Below are 20,652 nucleotides of genomic sequence, written 5' to 3'. Positions count from 1 at the left end.
TGTGTCTGTGTGTGTGTGTCTGTGTGTGTCTGTGTGTGCCTGTGTGTGTCTGTGTGTGTGTCTGTGTGTGTCTGTGTGTGTGTCTGTGTGTGTGTCTGTGTGTGTGTCTGTGTGTGTGTCTGTGTGTGTGTCTGTGTGTGTGTCTGTGTGTGCCTGTGTGTGCCTGTGTGCGTGTGTGCATGCGGGGGTGGTGGTGCAGTGGTTGGCGACGTGCAACCCCCGGTGACCCAAGTTCGGTTTCCGCTTGCGGTCAAAAGTAGTGACTAATTAACCAAACCGGTTCCTGGGCCTCCATAAGTTGACTCAGCCTCAAATGAGCACCTGGTGCATCACCATTGGGAAGACAAAGGCGGCTGGGATTGGTGCTTCCCACTCATCCTCTTACGTGCCGTTGGGGCCTTCAAAGGTGCTCTCTAACAGCACTTGCCCCAACAGTCTGTTAAAGGCCATATGGGGAATATTTGTCTGTATTTGAGGTCACTTGCCTTTGAGACTGTGCTGGTCTCTCGATTTCTCACCTCGTTAAAAACAAAAAACCCGGAACTCGCCGAGTTAGTGGAGAGCGGCAGTATAATGATTTGCGACACTGTTCCTTACAAACCCAGCTCAACCCAAGTTGGATTCCCGGCCAAAATGAGCCGACAGCACGGGATGTCTGGGAGAGAGGAAGTTCGAGGCAATGGGAGCAGCAGAGCAGAACGAGCGACCTCCCTCGGTGCTCACCCGCTCACGTTTTTCTTTCTTCCCTATCCCGTTCCCCCCCCCCCTTGACCTCATCGCTGACCGTGACCCCAACCTTGACCTCGACCCGGAGCAGCCCAAGCCTTGAGGAGCAGCGTCGGCAGTGGGAGCAGCGTCCGGGCACTGCTGATGACTTCAAAAGACGAAGATGACTTCCTCCTATAAATACCGCCTCCGATAATAGCAATACCGTTTGATATTACTATGATTACCACCATCGTTTTTCTTTGATTACTATTTTTTCTAGATATTATTAATAATAACATTATTAAAAATAACTTACTAATTACAAAAAAATACACACACACACAGAGATCTATTTTTAATAAAAATGTCAAAAGGAAAAGCAAGCAAAGCGGTGAAGCGAGCAGCAACGCATCAAGAGGACGGCGCTCCGAGTGTGCGAGAGAGCTCCGTTTGAATTCTCTATTACTTTATTTTTTATCACGGACGTCGCTGGACGTTGTCGCGTGCGGCCGCGTGGACGTTGCTGGACATTGAAGGGACGGAGGCGGCAGCGGCGTGTGGCCGCTTGCACGTTGATGGGTCGCGGGGTGTCGGGTTGCTCTCGAGTGCCCGCCGCCAGGGCCACGAGTGAACGAAGATCGTCGACTCGCGTGACGAGGACTGCGACTGCTGCCCACTCAACGTCGCCACCATCACCACCACCATTATCACGACCATCATCATAACCATCAACATCACCACCACTACCATACCATCATTTTCACCATCATTACCATCATCACCACTACCACCACCATCACTTACCAGCACAACCACCACTACTACCACCAGCATCACCGCCACCATCACCGCCACCATCTCCACAGAGTGAGCGCGCCTGCCTGTGACGAGACGAGGCTACAGAGTCTGAATGAACACGTGGACCGAGATGATCTCATAGTGGCATGAGAGATGGCATTGCACACGGTCATTGGCTACAAACGTGTTGAAGATTTACCGAGTTCATTGATTGCCTGAACTGATCATAATTGGGAGGTGCCCCTTACAGTGGACTAGGCTAAGAGAATGATCACATGGGAGGCCACAGACTTGACTCGATGTGGCCACAGACCACTACAGCGGTCATCGTTGACCGTGAACGTGGCTAAATAAAAAGGAGCTCACGAAATTCACACTGGCGCGCGTGCTGGCAAGCGGTTGCACATTGTTTCCAGCAACAATACCCCGTTTCCACTTGTACATCCGAGCCGAGCCAGCACGGGGCCAGCATGGCACGGGTGGGGCTGATAACGTGCGCATTGCGTGTGACGTCAGGGACACGGCTCGGCTTCTACAGAGTGGGAAAAACAATACTGGCACGGCCCCGGCACGGCTCGGTTGTGCAGTGAAAAACGAGGAACCAGTGATCCATTGTGTAGAACGCTTCCACATGTGTGCGAGCGACGCTCCAACATTTACCCAATCTTGTCTGTGAAATAAAACGATAATTATTTTTTTAATGTATATTTTAAATCGTTACACGCTTTCACGCGCCTGATGATTGATAAACGCGTGACAGCGCTGATGAGAACTGAGAGAGAACTGTGTGTGTGTGTGTTCCACGTGCTGTTGAGAGCAGTGATGGTGGGGGGAGTGGGGGGGGGGTTATCAAATCGGGGAACCCGTACCACCAGCACCGTGCCAAATTTACAACCCAGGATGTTTTTTAGCGTCAGGTTGTAAGAACGATGTTAATGACGAAAAAACAATGACAGTGATGCTGATGTCAAGACGACGGCGACGATGATGATGAAAATGTGTCCGTTTTTTAAGCTTTTATAACAGATTTATCTAAACACAAAACGTGTGTAACAACAACATTGACGATTGTGCTCTGATTGTAATAATGATAGCGATTGTAACAGTGCCTCTTAGGTTACACTGGGGGGGGGGGGGGGCGGCATAGGACCTCCACCCCCCATAATTGATGTGGATCGAAGTGGTCTGCCGGGCCCGATCGAGGCGCCACAGCGAGTGGTGGCCCCGCGTAGCGCCATCGTCAGGCAGCGAGACTCGGGACACGCGCGCGGCCACACAGCAAGGAGTCGCATGCCCCGGGGAGTCGCAGTACTCTGCGGGTGTTTATTTGTAACAAGCCAGTGGATGACGAGTCGCGTTTAGTATTATTATTATTCACGTGGGGAGGAGGAAGCCGGAGAACCCGGAGAAACCCCACGCCTTGCGTGCGAGGGGGAAATACTCTCCCCGTACAGATGGAAACAGACGGCGCACTCTTGCTGTCCTGTTTTCCTCCTGGCAGAGCCAGGGCACGGCTCCTCCTCGACGCCCACCCAGTGGGACAGGGGATCCACCAATCCTCGCTGCTGCCTCCCTGGTGCGCGATTACATTGAGCCGCGTGTATCACCACCACCACCTACATTGAGCCGCGTGTATCACCACCACCACCACCTACATTGAGCCGCGTGTATCACCACCACCACCACCTACATTGAGCCGCGTGTATCGCCATCACCACCACCGCCTACATTGAGCCGCGTGTATCGCCATCACCACCACCACCCGCACTGTCCGGCTCCTACATTGAGCCGCCGTGCCGCTGGTAGGGCACCGACGGCGCCTGGAGAACGGTGCCAGTCAGAACGGCGCCAGTCGGAACGGTGCCAGTCGGAACGGTGCCAGTCGGAACGGCGCCAGTCGGAACGGCGCCAGTCGGAACGGCGCCATTCGGAACGGCGCCAGTCGGAAGGGCGCCTGGAGAACGGTGCCGGTCAGTACGGTGCCAGTCAGAACGGTGCCAGTCAGAACGGTGCCAGTCAGAACGGCGCCAGTGAGAACGGCGCCAGTCAGAACGGTACCGGTTAGAACGGCGCCAGTCAGAACGGTGCCAGTCAGAACGGCGCCAGTCAGAACGGTACCGGTCAGAACGGCGCCAGTCGGAACGACGCCAGTCAGAACGGTGCCAGTCGGAGCGTCGTGGAGGCGTGAACCACGCGAACGAAAGTTGGGAGGCGATTTACACCGAGCGGCAGGGAGAGCGAGAGAGACATGAACACAGTCATTATATCTATATAATTTATGCCGACCGGACGTAATAGCGACTGTTAGGAAAGTTCAGCGAGATTGGTTCAGGGGACAGCGCGACTTAGAAGGGATGATGGACGAGATTTGTGATGGAATGGCAGCCAAAGGAGGGAACGCGCCCGCGAGGATGGCCGTCACCACCGCGGAGGAGATGGAGCGATGAGGGAGGCGCGGATGTATTGTGGTGTTGCAGCACCGCTCGTGATGGCGCATGATGGTTTGCGGAGTCCTCCATCCAGCAGTGGATATATGGTGCCCCAATTGGGGGAGGGGGGTGTGCAGTAATTGCCGAATGACAGCAGTGTGAGAACCCCTGCCTTAGGGTGCGGCACGGCGCGTCGCGGCTTGTAAATAAAGGAGTGGGCTGACGAGGGAGAGGATGTGCCGAGCGTGGGGTTCAATAAAAGTATCCGAGACGTGGCCTCTGTCGACTGACGTGCCCATTGGTCAATCAAGACGCGCGCTGCAATGGACACGAATTGACTGCAGAGGAAGAGCGCCGTCCCGTCTCAGGTGAGGAACTAAGTCGGTTCCGTGCCGATGGCATCAACGAAGCAGCCGTCCCGTGATGGACACTTGCCGGGTCTCGAGAGACTTTTCTGGAGGGCCCTGCTACATGGGGATGTTTGGCAAATTCCATGAACGAGCGATCTGCTTGTCGGATGCACGCTGAGTTCACGCGGAACAAGCCCAACGCGTGCGTTTAGTTAAAGCGCACCCGGTGTGCTTTCTTAAATGTGGCAGGGGAGCGGCGGCGCAGCGGTTAGCGGTCTGCGTTATGCCCCCGGCGACCAGAGTTCAGTTGTATAAATTGTCGTTCTGTTTTCAGTGGAACCCCAATGCACCTCTAGGAAAGAGAGTTCCATATTCCTGGTTGCCACCCGGGTGGCCACCGTATTCATGTAACCCCTCTCGTCTCTCTCTCTATTCTACAGTGGCCACCCAGGAGGCAGTTTCCATCTTACAGATGACCGTTCCGTCTCCCTGGTTGCCACCACATCTCGGAGTCTTCGGTGACAGCCGCAGAAAGGGTGGCGTTCTCTCTCTCTCTCGAGTCTCCAGTCATCCTCACTCGGGCAAGAGTTCAGTCCTTTGCGGTTGCCACCCTGTGACTAGCACCTCACACCTTCACTCGAGCCTCCTCCGGTGGCCACCCAAGAGATGTTCCCCATTTCACACCGGGTGACCGTTCCATCCTTGGCGGTTGGCCACCTTACGAACGCGAAGGTTCCCCCGAGTCTCCGCCGCGGATGCCCTTTGGGTGATGGTGGCTGTCCCACCCCACGCCCGCTCCACGCCACCCCGAACGCGGCCACCCGCGCCACCCGCGCTACCGCCGCGTGGCGTTCACGCGGTAGGGTCGCGGCTGGAGGGTGAAGCCGAGGCGGGGCCGCAGGTCGGGCGCGCCACCTCCGGCCAGGCTGAAGCGGAACCTGTGCAGCATGGAGGCGAGGAACAGGAAGAGTTCCATGAGCGCCAGCTTCTCTCCCACGCAGTGACGGCGGCCTGGGGGTGACGGGGCGGGAGGAGGGGGAGGTTGGAGAGACGGAGGAGGGTTTTGAGAGGGATGGAGAGGGGGGGGGTGAAGAGGGAAGAAGATGACGTGAGACGAGAGATGCACGGTGAGTAAAATGGAACGGGGAGCGGAAGAAGAGTGAAGAGGGAGACTGGGCGAGTGGAAGGCGGAGAAGAGGAGAGGGGGGATGGAAGGGCGAGTGCGGTCGGGGGAAAGGGGGGACGGGTGGAGGGACGGGTGGAGGTAAGGGGAAGGTAACGGGAAGTTGAGAGGAAGGGGCGGGTGGATGGGGGTACGGGATGGGGGGCGATGACAGGAGAGTGGGAGGTGAGCGATGAGGTGAACAGAGAGGAGAGGGGTAGGGGGTGAGGAAGCGATGAGGGGGTGATGTTACAGGAGACGGGAGGAGAGAGGGAGAGGCTGGGGAATGCAGAGAGGTGCAGCAAGAGCGAGGAGTGAAGAGTCACCGCACACAGCCGCCCCTCCCCTCCCCTATGGAGCAGTCCCCCGCCCCTCTCCCCTCTCCCCTCTCCGCCCACCGATGGAGAAGGCCACGAACGCCTTGCGACGCACGAATCTGCCGTCGGCGTCGAGGAAGCGTCGCGGCAGGAACTCGTGTGCGCGGGTCCAGGCGCCCGGATCGCGGTGCGCCGAGTGGAGGTTCGCCACCACCACGGTGCCCCGGGGCACCGCGAAGCCGCGGAAGGAGACGTCGCGGGTCGCCGCGCGGAAGATGCCGAGGGGCGCGATGGTGGCGTGACGCAACACCTCGTGCAGCGTGGCCTCGAGCAGCGGGGTGCGCGCGCGGTCCGACAGGCGGAGCGCGCGACACTCGCCGCGCAGCGCTCGCGTCAGCTCCGCGTGCAGATCGTCTGGGGAGGGGAGGGATGGAGAGAAGGGAGGGAGGAGGAGGTGATGATCGGGAGCGGATGATGTGCCAGGGGAATGTTGGGGGAGTGGAGGTGGGGGAAAAAGGGAGGGGGGGGGGGTGCACTCATTTCTTTTTGACCTTTTATTTTAAAATAAATTCAGAATATTCAGAAGCACCACCGCTTGTATTTGTTAGCTTGACTACTGCTAAACTGTAGGAGTCATCATCAACGTTGGGAGAGGAAGATGGGATGATTGGGAGGGGCGCCGAGGGGGGAGGCATGGAGGACCGGGGTTGGGGGGCGGGGTAGAGTAGAGTGGTTTAGGGACGGGGTGGACGGGATGGGGATGTCGTGTGATTTGAGAGAAGGCGGGTTGAGGGGAGAGATCATGTGGGGTGATGGGGGAATGAAGTGGGGGTGGACAGATTTTTTTTGGGGGGGGGTGATTTAGGAAGAGGGCGGATATCTTCACGGACGCGTTCAACTCCTGGGTAATTATGACGCGTCATGGACGTCTCTCTCGTTAGTATCGTGGTATCGTTGGTATCGTTGGTATCGTTGGTATCGTGGTATCGTTGGTATCGTGGTGTTCGCTTCATCAGCCCAGAGGCAACCGCCAGAGCTATACCTGGACGCACGATTCGATTCGTGCATCGTGAGCGGAACACAGATTTAATCGGTCATTCAATTAAAAAATACACAGTTAGCGAATGGGTTTACATCCAATGTTCAATCCACTGCTGGATCAAGGTCTCCCCCCCACGCCGTGTCAATCACGGCAGTTATTTTGCCAAAACCTCACCACGCTGGTCAGTTCCGATACCACTCGCCACTGTCGTTAGCCGCCGACGCGCTTGAGACTCAAATCAGACTGCTGCTGTTTGCATCACGGCCCCCTCGCTCCCTCCCCTTCACCCCTCCCCCACCCCTTCACCGCTCACCTTGCAGCTCCGGGTAGAGGCACATGTAGAGGATGGCCCAGCGCAGAGTGTTGCTGCTCGTCTCGGTTCCAGCGATGAAGAGCTCGCCGATCGTGAAGATCATGTTGTCTCGCGTGAATGATGATGGTGGTGGTGGTGTTGAGGATGTAGGTGATGATGATGGTGGTGGTGATGATGGTGGGGATGATGATGGTGGTTGTAGTGAAGTAGGTGATGATGGTAGTGGCGGTGATAACCTAGACAATGACATTGATGATGATGATGATGGAGTTTCTGGCGATCCTGATGCCATTGTTCTTGATGATGACGACGACGACAACGCCGCCGCCTCCTCGGCCGCGTCCACCTGGTCGAGGTAGGCGTCCACCATGTGCCTCGGCTCGCCGGGCACGCGGCCGCGCGAGAACTTCCCCGTGAGGCTCACCAGGCACTCGCGCACGCGCTCCGCGTTGGCGAAGAGGCGGCGGTGCGAGCCGAAGGGCAGGGCCCCCACGAGGCGCGGGAAGGCGCTGTAGAGGAAGGACCAAGCGCTCGCCGCCAGCGCCACGTTCTCGCTGAACATCTGCACCATGCTCTCGAACTCCGTGTCGCCGTACTCGAAGCGCTCGCCGAAGATCACCAGGTTGGTGACGTTCGACACCGCGCTCGTGATGAGAGGGCCCGGGTCGATGCCACCGGCGGCGGCCGCGCTTGGGTCTCGCTTCGGCGGCGGTGGTGAAGATGAAGGGGATGCTGTTGATGATGACGATGATTGTGGTGGTGAAGCATCGGATGATTTTCGGGATTTTGATGGTGTTAATGAAGCACATGCTGTTGCTGATGATGATTGATCACATGATGATGATGCGTTTGCTGTTGGTGATCTGGATGCTGCTGCTGCTGATGATGATGATGAATGCGATGACGACGACGATGATGATTCTGTGTCGGCTGCCTCAAAGGCTTTGTCCATAGCCTCCAGCAGGTGGGCGCATTCTTCCTGGAGAAGACTCTCGAAGTTGGGCTTCGCCGTGCCAAACGCGTGGACGCTCCACACGGCCAGGCGCCTCTGCTCGGCCCAGCCCGGGCCGAATCGCGCGTTCAGGAGGCCTGGGTTTGCATTCGTAAGCGGGAGAGCGGATACATTAACCAACGGTGGCACCTGCGGTGGCATCGCCTTCGTGTGGTGCCCATTCATCTGCGTGGCCAAGAACACGATTTCACTTTTCCGTTTAATTTCCCAGGAAAACCTGGCCGAGTCCTCAAGACTAATTTCCAGGAGGGTCCTGCCAAGTTATTTTTGCGCAGTTGGAGGGACACGATGATTGCTGTGACCCGGTGATCCGCCCGGATGACCCACCCCGGTGACCCACCATGGTGACTCACCCTGGTACCTACCCCGGTGACTCACCCCGGTGACCCACCCCAGTGACCCACGCCGGTGACCCATCCTGGTGACCCACCCCAGTGACCCACCCCAGTGACCCACCCCGGTGACCCACCCCAGTGACTCACCCCGGTGACCCACCCTGGTACCCACCCCGGTGACTCACCCCGGTGACCCATCCCGGTGACTCACCTCGGTGACCCATCCCGGTGACTCACCCCAGTGACCCACCCCGGTGACCCACCCCGGTGACCCACCCCGATGACTCACCCCGGTGACTCACCCCGGTGACCCACCCCGGTGACCCACCCCGGTGACTCACCCCGGTGACCCACCCCGGTGACCCACCCCAGTGACCCACCCCGGTGACCCACCCCGGTGACCCACCCAGGTGACCCACCGCGCATGCCCGTGAGGCGCTGGAAGAGCGGGAGGCACGGGCGATCGGCGAAGTCGGTGGCGCGCAGCTGCAGGCACTCACGCACGGCCTCGTAGCCGCACACCACCACGGCGGGGATTGTGGCCAGCCACACCGAGTACACCTGCCCCGGGGAGTGGGGGGGGGGGCAAGAGGGGGTGCAGGATGAGCGAGGAGCCCCACGGGAAGGGGATCACCAACAGCCCGCCCACGATCCACCGTGGGTTTTTTGGGCTGCGTTAGGAACTCGCACATCCATTTACGGCATCATTTGGACACACAGCCCCCATCATCGGTGAGCTCCTCCGGCAGGCAAGGCTGCGTTGGCTGGGTCATGTAGCCCGCATGCCCAGCCACTGCATGCCGAAACAGCTTTTGTTCGGCCGGATCGAGGAGGCTAAACGGGCGCGGCACGGGCAAGAGAAGAGATGGGGTGACGTGGTACAGGAGGACGTGGAGCTGAGTGGACTTGCCGATGACTGGTACCAGCGATGTCAGGATCGGCCTCTGTGGAGGAGGATCGTGAAGGACGCTCCTGGGCAGTTGGAGGCAGTCGCCCTCCAACAACAACGGAGGGCGGAGGAGCGACGCTCACAACAACGAGCGGAGCGCCGAGTGGCTAACGCAAAGCAGGTTGGCACAGTAGGGGGCAAGGTGGTGCATCAGCCAGTCATCTTAGTCAGTCGACCCGTGGCACTTGGGTCTGCCCCGTGACCTCCTGCCAGCGGGCGTTCGACACTTCACGTGGCCTCAAGGTGCACATGGCCTGGCACAAGCGTCGTGGTGACGTCACCGTCACTTAGTGGCGAATGGCGGTTGTTGTTGCTGTGTGCGAGTGAGGCTGCCTGCGAGGTTGTGTGTGGGGTGTACGAGTGTGTGAGTTGCGTGTTGTGTATCGTGTGTATTGGCGTGTGTGACGAGTGGGTTCGTGCATCTCAAATCATCAGTGACGTTTATCTGCACCGGTCCTGGGCCTCCCCTAGGTCGACTCAGACTCAAATAAGTACCTATGTAAACATCGCCACTCAGGAGACAAAGGCGACCGGGCTTGGTGCTGGCCACCCACACACCACCCTGTTATGTCATTTCAGCCTTCATAGGTGTTCGCTAACAGCACTTGCTCCTCAATCTGGTAAGGTATCTTTGTGTATTTGGGAATTTTTAGAGTCTGTCTATGTGTGTATTTGTATATGGGTCAGAGAGTGCGATTGACCATCTTCATACCATTGCACCTGAAGCATGATGGGGTAACTGCATTCTCGCTTCGTGTAGCTGGCACGGTGATCGGTCGGACACAAAGACAAAGATCCCCCGTATAAGCTTGGCAGGCTTTTGGGGAAAGTCCTTCAGTTTCAGTTTATTTATTTTGGTATAGCCCTGTGAGCCATTCGGCTCTTGAATCGGGTGCAACCACAACAAAAAACAAAAACACGAACAAGAAAAACATCTTAAAGTGACTATGTGACTGTTAAAACTGAAAAAAACAGCAAAATATTCCTGAAAAAAGCACCGTACACCAACACTGTGTTAGCGAGCACCTATAAAGGCCGGAACGGCACAGGGGGTGAGTGGGCAACACCACGCCCAGCCGCCCTTGTCTCCCCAGTGGTCATACTTACACACAGGCACCAGGGACTCATTTAAGGCTGGGTCGCTGTTAAGGCTCGGTCCAGGACTGGCTCCGATAACCCTGGCCGGGGAATCCAACGCCAGTTTCGTAGTGCAGTACGCTAACCACTACGCTACAGCTCCCCATAGTCCAACACAGACTATTACACAGCTAAACGACAACAACTGGTATTCACTGACGTCATCACAGAGCTTGTGCCAGGCTAGGTGTACTTTGAAGCCATAGTGTTAACTGCTGAGGGTTTACTGGCAGGTCACCGGGACAGGCGCAAGGGTTAATGGTTAACGAGGTTGACTGCCGCAGACAGAATGGTCGACTGTTTGGGAAATGTTTACTGCGAGTAGCGACTGTGAATATCGGTACGTGCCGGCACGCCGCGCCAGGTACTCGTTCAAGACTGAGTTGCCCTAGGGGAGGCCCATGACCGGTTCAGATAAGCGTCACTGATGTTGGTCGTGAGCGGGCATCGAACAAAGACACACGAACATGCGCACACAGGGACGAAAGCAAAAACAGACAGCCAAACAGACAGAAACACACTCGAGCACACACACACACGCTCATCACAGTGTGGGCATTGCGTACATTCCTCGTCCGTCTGGGTCAAGTCACGAGTTATGAAACATTACAGCATTCACTGGGTTAAGTGTCTGTGTGTGTAGCTTTGTGTGTGCGCCTCTGTGCTCGTCAAGGACTTTCATGATGGTGGGTAGGCCCGGGTAAAGTTGCCTGGCTGGGCGTCGGAGCCATGTTCCGTTAACAGTGGCGTGCGATAGGGATGTCCTCTGGCCCCTACGCTATTTAACGTCTTCTTTGACCGCCTAGTTTGAGACGATTTACATGGATATACTCGCGGAATTTCCATCTGGTATCGATACAATGGGAGGCTGATCGATGCCTGGGTGCGGTCAAGGGATGGCTCCCTTTTGGTCAACCACATGATGTATGCGGATGATCTGGCGAATGCTGCCCACTCTGAGAAGGCAGTTGGAGACGCTACTGCTGAACCTGGAGCATGTAACTGTTGGAGCCTTACCATCAGTCCCACCAAAACAAAGCACCTGCCTGGGTGTTTTGTGCAATCAAATGCTCGCCTCCCTCAACTTCCCCACGAGTGATGAGGGAGCTGTGGCGAGAGTGGAGCCGTTTCTGTACTTGAGCAGTGTGCATATAACCAGCTCCGGTTTGGCAGCCGAGGTCACACTCCGAATAAGTCGAGTGGCATTATCTTTTCATCAGCTGCGCACCGCTGTGTGGAAGCTACCTGGCCTGTCGCTCCATACAAAGCTTTGGTTTTTCTTGGCCACGGTTATTCCCTCTACGCTAGCGAGATGTCTGCGCCGGTTTGAAACATTGAGGCTAGCCTGAGCCATCCTGGGTTCAACCAGACTGGATTGTGCGAGGAGCAACACAGATCCTTGAAAGATGTGGGCACAGTCCTATCAGTGAGCTCCTCCACACAAGCGAGGCTGAGTTGGCTGGGACATGGAGCCCGCATGCCCAGCAACCGCATGCCCAGTAGCTCCTGTTTGACCGGCTAGATGGGCTAAACCGGCGCGGTGCGGGCTAGAGAAGAGATGGGCTGATGTGGTACAGAAGGATGTGGATCTGATTGGACTTGCCGATGAGTGGTACCAGCAGTGTCGAGATCGACCACTGTGGAGGAGGTTCGTGAAGGACGCTGCTGGGGAGTTGGAGGGAGTCGCACAGGTGGTGCATCTGCCAGTCATCTTAGTCAACCCATGGCACCTGGTTCTGTCCCGTGACCTCCTGCTAGCGGGCCTTCGAAACTTCACGTGGCTTCAAAGTCCACCTAGCCTGGCACAAGCGCCGTGGTGACGTCACTGGTACTTAGTGGCGAACGGCGGCTGTTGTCTGTGCGCGTGCGTGCGCGTGCGTCCGTCTGTCTCCGTGTTCTGCCACTAGACTGGATTTGTGCGCCGTGTTATCTCCATCGTGGTCATCATCATCTTCACGACCCTTTTCCATTCACACCGGTATCGTCGTCTATATAACCACGTGCATAATCATCATCACCACCACCCCACTCTACATAATCAACATCGTCCCCTCGCCTCCCCCCAAATGTTTCGGGTCTCCTAACCTCACATCACCCGGTCCGCCCCTCCCCCACCCCTCCGCCATACCCCCCCCTCCCTCACTTCCGATAGGTCGCGGTGACCATGCCCATCGTCAGAAACAGACTCCCACCCCCTTCCCCCACAATAAAAGAACAAAGTAATAATCTAAATAATTAAATAATGACTCACAACAACGCAGTCTTTATGACGTCAGCACTGAGCGGCTGTGGCTCTTGGCCACGCGCGACGGGCGCATACAAATCTCACCCCCCCCCCTCCTCATCACCAGCCATGGTCAATCCACTGTTGGATGAAGGACTCAACGTAGCGACCGCCACCTCTTACGATCCTGCGATGTCACGATCCATCCCTCGCACCTGGAGCATTATTGCAGCTGCTGATTTTATCATCATCATCATAATTATCACGGCACCATCTCCTCGGGTCACGTCCTCTCGAACGCGTTCCGTTCTTTGGCTGCCACCTCCGTCACCGTTCTTGACGACGTTGTCCTGACGACGTTCAGAATGACATCGTTCTCCAGTCCACGTGGTTCCCCTTCCCCGTCTCTCCACGAGATTCCGGCAGCGTCGCGGTTTCCCGTTGCTACTTTGCGCACTAACAAACACAAGCGGTGGCGCCTCTGATTTTAATATGAAAAAAAAATGAACGCAACTTCCTCCCGCCCTCCCTGCGAGTCCCACAACCACGCGCCCTCTTCACTCGCCAAGGGGAGAGAGGAGCGGGGTTCTTCTGTTCGCGGCGCTTAGAGAAGTCTGCGATCTTCGTTGTGGCTGTTCATCTCGTCAGATGATGGTGACGGTTATAATGGTGGTGACGGTGATAATGGTGGTGATGGTGATAATGGTGGTGATCGTGATGGTGGTGATGACGGTGAGGACGATGGCGATAATGGTGATGATGATGGAGGTGATGATGGTGAGGATGATGGCGATGATGGTGATGATGATGGTGGTGATGAAGATGATGATGACGATGGTGATGACGATGGTGATTATGGTGATGATGGTGATATGCAAGAACATCTGCTGGACTACATAGTGACGGAACAGTGGATGCGGGCCCATGTCCTTGACACCAGGACATACCGTGGTGCTGATCTGCCCACTGACCATCGACTTGTCATCTGTAAGATGCGCCTGCTATTCTTCCACTCCGGTGGTGGGTGTAGACCCAGGACCACATTCAAACCCATAGTGGCATGGTCTCAGCTAGCTGATGAACGTTGAAAGCGAGAATTTAATTATCGCTTGCGGCTGGGGTTGGCATCGTCCCCCACTCATCCTGATGTCGAGAGGAAATGGGCGAGGTTAAGGTCTGTGGCTCATTCTGCTGCAATGGCTGCTTTGGGCACACGGTCCAGACCTCCCCAGAGACTCTGGCTGACAGCGGAGGTGTTCAGGATGGTTGAGAAAAAGCGACAGGCCCACTGTCATCGGCTACAGAATCCCACGTCGAAGAATGATGGAGGCTTACCGCAGCTTTCGCTCGGAGGTTCGGAGAGCCGTGAGGCGCTGCAAGGATGGGTGGTGGTCGCGGGTTTCTGAGGAGATGGAGTCTGCCTCAGTGGCCCGCGATCGCAAATCGCTCTTTAACTCCATCAAAAAGTAACCTGCAGCGCCATATCTATTACCATCACTAGGGTAAAAAACGATGATCTAATCTCCGACCCCCAGGAACAGGTTTGCAGATTTGCTGAGCGTTTCTGTGAGGGCATGGGGGAGGGGAAATCCCACGACAAGGAAAAAAATCGTGGGACAAAGTGGGGATGAGGCTGCGGTGCCTCAAATATTGGAAGAAGTCGTCACCCCCTGTGAGTGGCTGGCTGAGGTGCCATCTGTTGAGGAAGTACTGAAGTCGATCCAGAGCCTGAGACCAGGAAACGCACCGGGTAGAAATGATCTCCCAAGCAAAATGCTGGGGGAGGGTGGCGTTTGTGCACATACTGCCCTACATGACATCATAACAACAGTCTGGAACACTGGATGGATTCTGCAGGATTGGAAGGATTCCCTGGTGGTCCCCCTCTTTAAGAAGGGGGACCGCACAGACTGTAACAACTACAGGGGTATCTCGCTCCTCAATGATTATTCAACATCGCCTTGCTAGGCATGCTGACGAGAGGCTTGCGGAGCCCAAATGCGGTTTCAGGAAAGGGCGGTCCTGTACATATGCCATAGTTTATGTCCGTCTGCTACAGCAGAGGTGCAGTGAATTCCAACAAGACCTACATCTCTGCTTTACTGACTTGGACAAGGACGATGATAACATCAGTAGGCCTGAGCTCTGGGTTTTTCTTCGTGCTTTCGGAGTCCCTGACCCTCATGATGGTGAGTGGGCCCGGGTAAAACTACGTGGCCAGGAGTCAGAGCCATTCCCTGTACACCTTGGGGTGCGACAGGGATGTCCTCTGGCTCCCACATTATTTAACATATATTTCGACCACGTAGTTCGTGAAGCCTTCCATAGCTGTACCGGAGGAATTTCCATCTGGTACAGATACAATGGGAGGCTGATTTGATGCCCGGGTGCGATCAAGGGATGGCTCCCTATTGCTCAACTATGTTACGTATGCCGATGATATGGTAATTGCTGCGCACTCAGAGGACGAGTTGGAGGCGCTGCTCCTGAACCTGGGGCTTGCCACTTAGAGGTGGGGCCTTACCATCAGCCCCACCAAAACTAAGGACTTGCCTGGGTATTTTGTACCATCGGGCACTCCACCTCCACAACTCCCAATCGGTGATGGGGCAGTTGTGGAGAGAGTGGAGAGTTTCCCATACCTGGGCAGTGTGATCATGACCGGCTCCGGTTTGACAGCAGAGGTCTCACTCCGAATCAGTCGAGCGGCAATACCTTTTCATCGGTTGCGTAACGCTGTGGAAGCTACCTGGTCTGTCGCTCCGCACGAAGCTTCAGGTCTTCTCGGCCACGGTCATTCCCTCCCTTCTCTACGCTTGCGAAACGTGGACCCCCTAGTGGAACATCTTCGCCGGCTAGAAACATTTAGGCTGGTCTGCCTACGATCCATCTTGGGTTTAAACAGGCTAGGTTGTGTGAGGAGCTCACAGATGTGGACAAAGTCCCATCCGTGAGCTCCTCCGGCAGGAAAGGCTGCGTTGGCTGGGTTATGAAGCCCGCATGCTCAGCCACCGCATGCCGAAACAGATTTTGTTTGGCCGGATCGAGGGGGCTAAACAGGCGCGGCACGGGCTAGAGAAGAGATGGCATGATGTGGTACAGGATGACGTGGAGCTGAGTGGACTTGCCGATGACTGGTACCAGCGGTGTCAAGATCGGCCTCTATGGAGGAGGCTCGTAAAGGACGCAACTGGGCAGTTGGAGGCAGTCGCCCTCCAACAACAACGGAGGGGGGAGGAGCGACGCTCACAACAACGAGCGGAGCGCCGGGTGGATAAAATCACAGCAAGTAGGCACAGTAGGGGGCACAAGTGGTGCATCAGCCAGTCATCTCAGTCATCTCAGTCAGTCGACCCGTAGCACCTGGGCGTTCGACATTTAACGTGGCCTCAACGTGCACATAGCATGGCACAAGGGTTGTGGTGACGTCACCGCCACTTAGTGGCGAATGGCGGTTGTTGTTAATGGTGATGATGGTGATGATAATGATGATGATGGCGATGATGATGGCGATGACGACGACTCCAGCTTCGTTGACCAGTGTGTCGTCCGACCCGACTCTCCACTCCCCACCGGCACGACTCACCGCTCCGTGCTGGCTCGCCAGCTCCGTCAGCGTCACGTGCGGCTGCTCCCCCAGCGAGAGGAGGTTCCCGACCAAGGGGAGCGCCCGGGGTCCCGGCGGGAACCCCTCGGGAAGGCGCCGGGATCCCCTCCACAATCGCAGCGCCAGGAGCAGCAGCAGCAGCAGGGCCACGGAGAGCGTGGAGAGCCCCAGGGACGAGGGGGGCGAGGCCGCGGCGGGGAGACGCTCGGGGGCCGGACACGACTGGCCGGGGCCCTCCGCGAGATGGCACGCCATGGTTGGGCGTGCGTGTGTGTGGATCTCTGCGTGTGTGTGGCTCTCTGTGTGTGTGTGGCTCTCTGCGTGTGTGTGTGTGGCTCTCTCTGTGTGTGTGTGGCTCTGTGTGTGTGTGGCTCTCTGCGTGTGTGTGTGTGTGGCTCTCTGTGTGTTTGTGTGTGGCTCTCTGCGTGTGTGTGTGGATCTCTGCGTGTGTGTGGCTGTGCGTGTGTTTGTGGCTCTCTGCGTGTTTGTGGCTCTCTGCGCGTGTGTGTGGATCTCTGCGTGTGTGTGGCTCTGTGTGTGTGTGTGTGGCTCTCTGTGTGTGTTTGTGTGTGGCTCTCTGCGTGTGTGTGGCTTTCTCCGTGTGTGTGGCTGTGCGTGTGTGTGGATCTCTGCGTGTTTGTGGCTCTCTGCGTGTGTGTGTGTGGATCTCTGCGTGTGTGTGGCTCTGCGCGTGTGAGTGGCTATCCGTGCGTGTGTAGTTGGTTGGCCGTGTGGGTCAAAGCGTGGGTGTCTTATTGTGTGGTTGGATATCTGTGTGTGTGCGCGACTATGCGTGAGTGTGTTTGCGGTTTGATATGTGTGCGCGTGTCGGTGTGTGGGTCAAAGTGTGTGTTTGTCAATGTGTTTGGGTCAAAAATGCGTGTCTGTTTTGTTGGTGTGTGTTCGTCTGTGTTGCTGATGCGCCAGTGTGTGTATTTGTGTAGTTCTGTGTCTGTGAGTGTTTGGTTTTATTACAGTGTGCGTCGGCTATACGTGCGCGACATCGTTGGTGTATGTTGCGTCTGGGTAAGTGTGTGTGTGTGTGTCTGTGTGCGCATGTCACTGTGCGTCTCTGCGAATGCGCCTCTTGATGTCTACGCCTCTGTCTCGCATGCCCGCGTTGACGTTGCTCCGCAGAAGGCGTGCGACCTGTTAGAGGTGTGGGGCGAACAGGAGAGGGGGGATGGAGGAGGGGGGTTAATTTGCGGTCTCACGGATCATATCCCTCTCTCCCTCGGCGCCCCCCCTCCCCCCCCCCATTGTCACTCTCAAACCGCCGGAGCGCACAGCACGCACATGAACTTTTACGCATTTGTCCAAAGAGCGCAATATAGGGTGGGATGTTGTCCGTATGTATGTTGGACTTCTTAGGCACCGTACGTAGCCAACCGTGATGATTGGAGGTGCGGGGAAGGACAGAAACATATTGTCTGAGAGGTTGAGAGGGTGGAGAGAGGCGGGGAGAGAGACACTAGTGTCTACAAAGACACGTGTTCAACAACTGACCACCACCACAATCCCCGATGCTTCCACTAACTCAGCATCACCACCACTTCCCCGATCACAAACTCCGCCACGACCATCACCCCCTTACTCTCACCACTACAGCCAACCCACGACCACGATCCCCCTACCACCATCACAAACCCAAACCATCACCCATACCATCACCCAATACCATTCTCATCAACCGCCACATCAACCTACCACGACCACCAACCCCTGTAACCACCCCACGACCACCACCCCTTATAACCACCACGATTGCGCAACAACGTTTCAGCTGGTCATGTCCCCCCCTCCCCCCCCCCCCGTTCGTCCGCCCCCTCAGCTTCCTTGGCACGGTCACCTCGCGTGCAGCGGGAGCGTCAGACCGCGCGAGACGAGTTCGAGGGTTAATCCCATTGTTTGGTCTTCATAAATAGATCGACGTTTCACTCAATAGGCCCCAATCACGTCGCACGCTAAGATAAGAGCGTTTAACGGCTATACGAGACACGCGCGCACAAAGACAAAGATCCCCGTGGAGCCTTAACAGACTATTGGGGCAAGTGCTGCTAGCGTCGGCACGTCACACGAGGGGGTGGGTGGTCAGCACCACGCCCGACCACCTTTGTCTCCCCAGTGGCGATGTTTTTACACACCGCACCGGGTACTCATCTGAGGCTGAGTCGACCTAGGGGAGGCCCAGGACCGGTTTAGATAATCGTCACTGATGTTGCCTGTAAGCGGGACTCGGGTTGCCGGGTTCGCTCACCGTTGCACTACCTACCGCTCCCCTCCAACGCACACACGCACATGACACACACACACAACAAAGACAAACACGCGCACGCACACACATGCGGACACACGAGCGCAAATACACACAAGCATACACACACGTGCAGGCACGCGCTAACTGTTGCTCTACCGCTCCCCACGCACACACACGCACACACACGTACACACACGTACACACACGCACACACACGTACACACACTTTCACACACGCACACACACGCACACACACGCACACACACGTGCACACACACACACGCACACACACGCTCACACACGCACACACACGTACACACACACACGCACACACACGTACACACACTTACACACACGCTCACACACGCACACACGCACGCACACGCACACACATGTGCACACACACACACGCACACACACACACACGCACACACACACACACGCTCACACACGTGCACACACGTACACACACGTACACACACGCACACACACTTACACACACGCTCACACACGTACACACACGCACACACACGTACACACACGTACATAGACGCACACGCACACGCACAGGCACGCGAGACCTCCAAGGCCATTGCCGTGTGGGTCTGAGTGGCGACGTTGGTGGTGGGGAGCTACGATACGGCACTGGAAGCGATTGCCACATTGCGGGGGTCCAGTAGTCGTAGGGGTCCAATATAAATATTAATTAGGGGGGCAGCATTCAGATTGACACCACCCCGCCCCCAAGCCGTGGGAGGATCGACTGCCCCCCAGGTTCCCATCACGCTCCCATGCCCGTCATCTTCATCATCAGCCATGATCGATCCACTGCTGGATCAACGTGGCGCCACGGTGGCTAGGAGATGTTCACTCTCTGGCCTGGTATGCTGGAGGTCGTGGGTTCGGTACCGACCCTGACGCGTGGATTCTTTTCCGGGTCCTCCGGTTTTTCCCTCCACACTTAGAAGCACGCGTTTAGAGTATTTGGTTGCAACACATTTCCACGTGATACGCCACTCTGTTGACCCATCACTTGTGGCCAGGTCGCTTGTTAAAAAGAGCTTCGTGAGCCTTAGAGCTTCGTGAGCTTTTCCTGGTAAAATAAAATAAAATGTTTAGTTTGGAGCATGTCTCCCCCACACTGTCACTTATGCTGATATAAGTTAAGGGGTGTTGCGCTGCTGATATCACTCACCACTGATGTTAGCCGTGGCCAGGATTCGAGTTCAGGTGGCCGGGTTCCACTGCATCACCGCTGCATCCCATTTGGTCTCGAGTCTTGACGTGAGCAGGGGGGCATGGAGTCAGCAGCACGGTGTGCTGGGGAGGGAGGGCGAGAGGGAGTTCCAGACAGAGTGGCGTAGAGTGAGGTGAGACGTAGCAGGGTACATGGAGAGAGGCTGAGTGAGACCAGAGGGGAGATGAGGTTGAGTGAGAGGGGAGAGGTAAGAGAGCGATTGGAGAGGGGGGCAGAGGTGAGACGAGAGGGGAGAGACGTGAGAGTGCGTGGAGGGGAATCGACAGCTCGGATGACCTGGGTGAGGGGGGAGTCTGTACCAGGATGGGATATTCAAAGCGACGCTATACACTGGGAGCGCGGCTCACTCATCGCGCAATCAGAGACGCGGGTTGCGAGAGGGGGAGCGGAATGCGTGGAGTGTAGTGGAGCGACCCCTACAGTCGGGGAGACCGCGTGAACCCTCAACCCCGTCTCAGCCCCACGCGGGGACCGTCACTGAGACTCATTGTTTCACAACACGCAGATTCACAACATCCATTGCTGTAACACAGTCAGAGCCACATTTACGTCTTCCCCTTTCTACGTCGTCGCGTTATTAACATCGCTCTATGATTCGCGTTATTAACACCGCTTTCTGATTTGCGTTATTAACACCGCTCTGTGATTCGCGTTATGAACACCGCTCTGTGATTTGCGTTATTAACACCGCTCTCTGATTTGCGTTATTAACACCGCTCTTTGATTTGCGTTATTAATACCACTCTCTGATTTG

The 20,652-nt window shown here is 56.4% G+C and overlaps 2 protein-coding genes across 18 annotated transcripts in view; one reads left to right on the top strand and one right to left on the bottom strand.

Moving 5' to 3' along the window:
• The window catches only part of PLEKHA7 (pleckstrin homology domain containing A7), a 90,987-nt gene extending 86,776 nt beyond the window's left edge, over window positions 1–4,211 (top strand). For all 11 annotated transcript variants that reach the window (XM_076069488.1, XM_076069490.1, XM_076069491.1 and 8 more), the window contains one exon: window positions 818–4,211. In XM_076069488.1, coding sequence (XP_075925603.1) covers window positions 818–906 — 89 coding nt within the window. In that variant the 3' untranslated portion in view covers window positions 907–4,211. The remainder of the gene's footprint in view (window positions 1–817) is intronic.
• LOC116945652 (vitamin D 25-hydroxylase) lies at window positions 2,810–20,372 on the bottom strand. 7 transcript variants are annotated; one of them, XR_012945242.1, is made up of 8 exons: window positions 19,836–20,372; window positions 16,363–17,532; window positions 8,886–9,027; window positions 7,120–8,208; window positions 5,846–6,178; window positions 3,269–5,296; window positions 3,190–3,230; window positions 2,810–3,122 (listed from the first exon to the last, which is right to left on the bottom strand). XR_012945242.1 is itself a non-coding variant. In XM_076069500.1 (6 exons), exons 2-6 carry the CDS (start codon window positions 16,636–16,638, stop codon window positions 5,121–5,123), a joined length of 2,016 nt encoding a protein of 671 aa, XP_075925615.1. In that variant the 5' UTR covers window positions 16,639–17,532; window positions 19,836–20,372; the 3' UTR covers window positions 2,810–5,120. The 7 variants fall into 7 exon arrangements, 1 of the variants encoding a protein (XP_075925615.1); XR_012945243.1 differs by having other exon boundaries at window positions 3,193–3,230; XR_012945238.1 differs by having other exon boundaries at window positions 3,190–5,296.
• Between the last annotated feature and the right edge of the window lie 280 nt (window positions 20,373–20,652).

The sequence above is a fragment of the Petromyzon marinus genome, chromosome 24, assembly GCF_048934315.1.
Source record: "Petromyzon marinus isolate PM22_M1 ecotype Great Lakes invasive population chromosome 24, UKy_Petmar_22M1.pri1.0, whole genome shotgun sequence".
Classification (NCBI taxonomy): domain Eukaryota; kingdom Metazoa; phylum Chordata; class Hyperoartia; order Petromyzontiformes; family Petromyzontidae; genus Petromyzon; species Petromyzon marinus.
The sequence above is the reverse complement of the archived record's forward strand: the minus strand, read 5'-3'. Positions and strand labels throughout refer to the sequence as shown.

Excerpts from the sequence above, each read along its gene's own strand:
- LOC116945652 (XM_076069500.1), bottom strand. The coding sequence starts at position 16,638 with ATGGCGTGCCATCTCGCGGAGGGCCCCGGCCAGTCGTGTCCGGCCCCC. Across the intron at positions 9,028-16,362 it reads TGGCGAGCCAGCACGGAGCG|GTGTACTCGGTGTGGCTGGC; the intron begins GTGAGTCGTGCC and ends TCCCCGGGGCAG. Across the intron at positions 5,297-5,845 it reads GTTCGTGGCCTTCTCCATCG|GCCGCCGTCACTGCGTGGGA; the intron begins GTGGGCGGAGAG and ends CGTCACCCCCAG.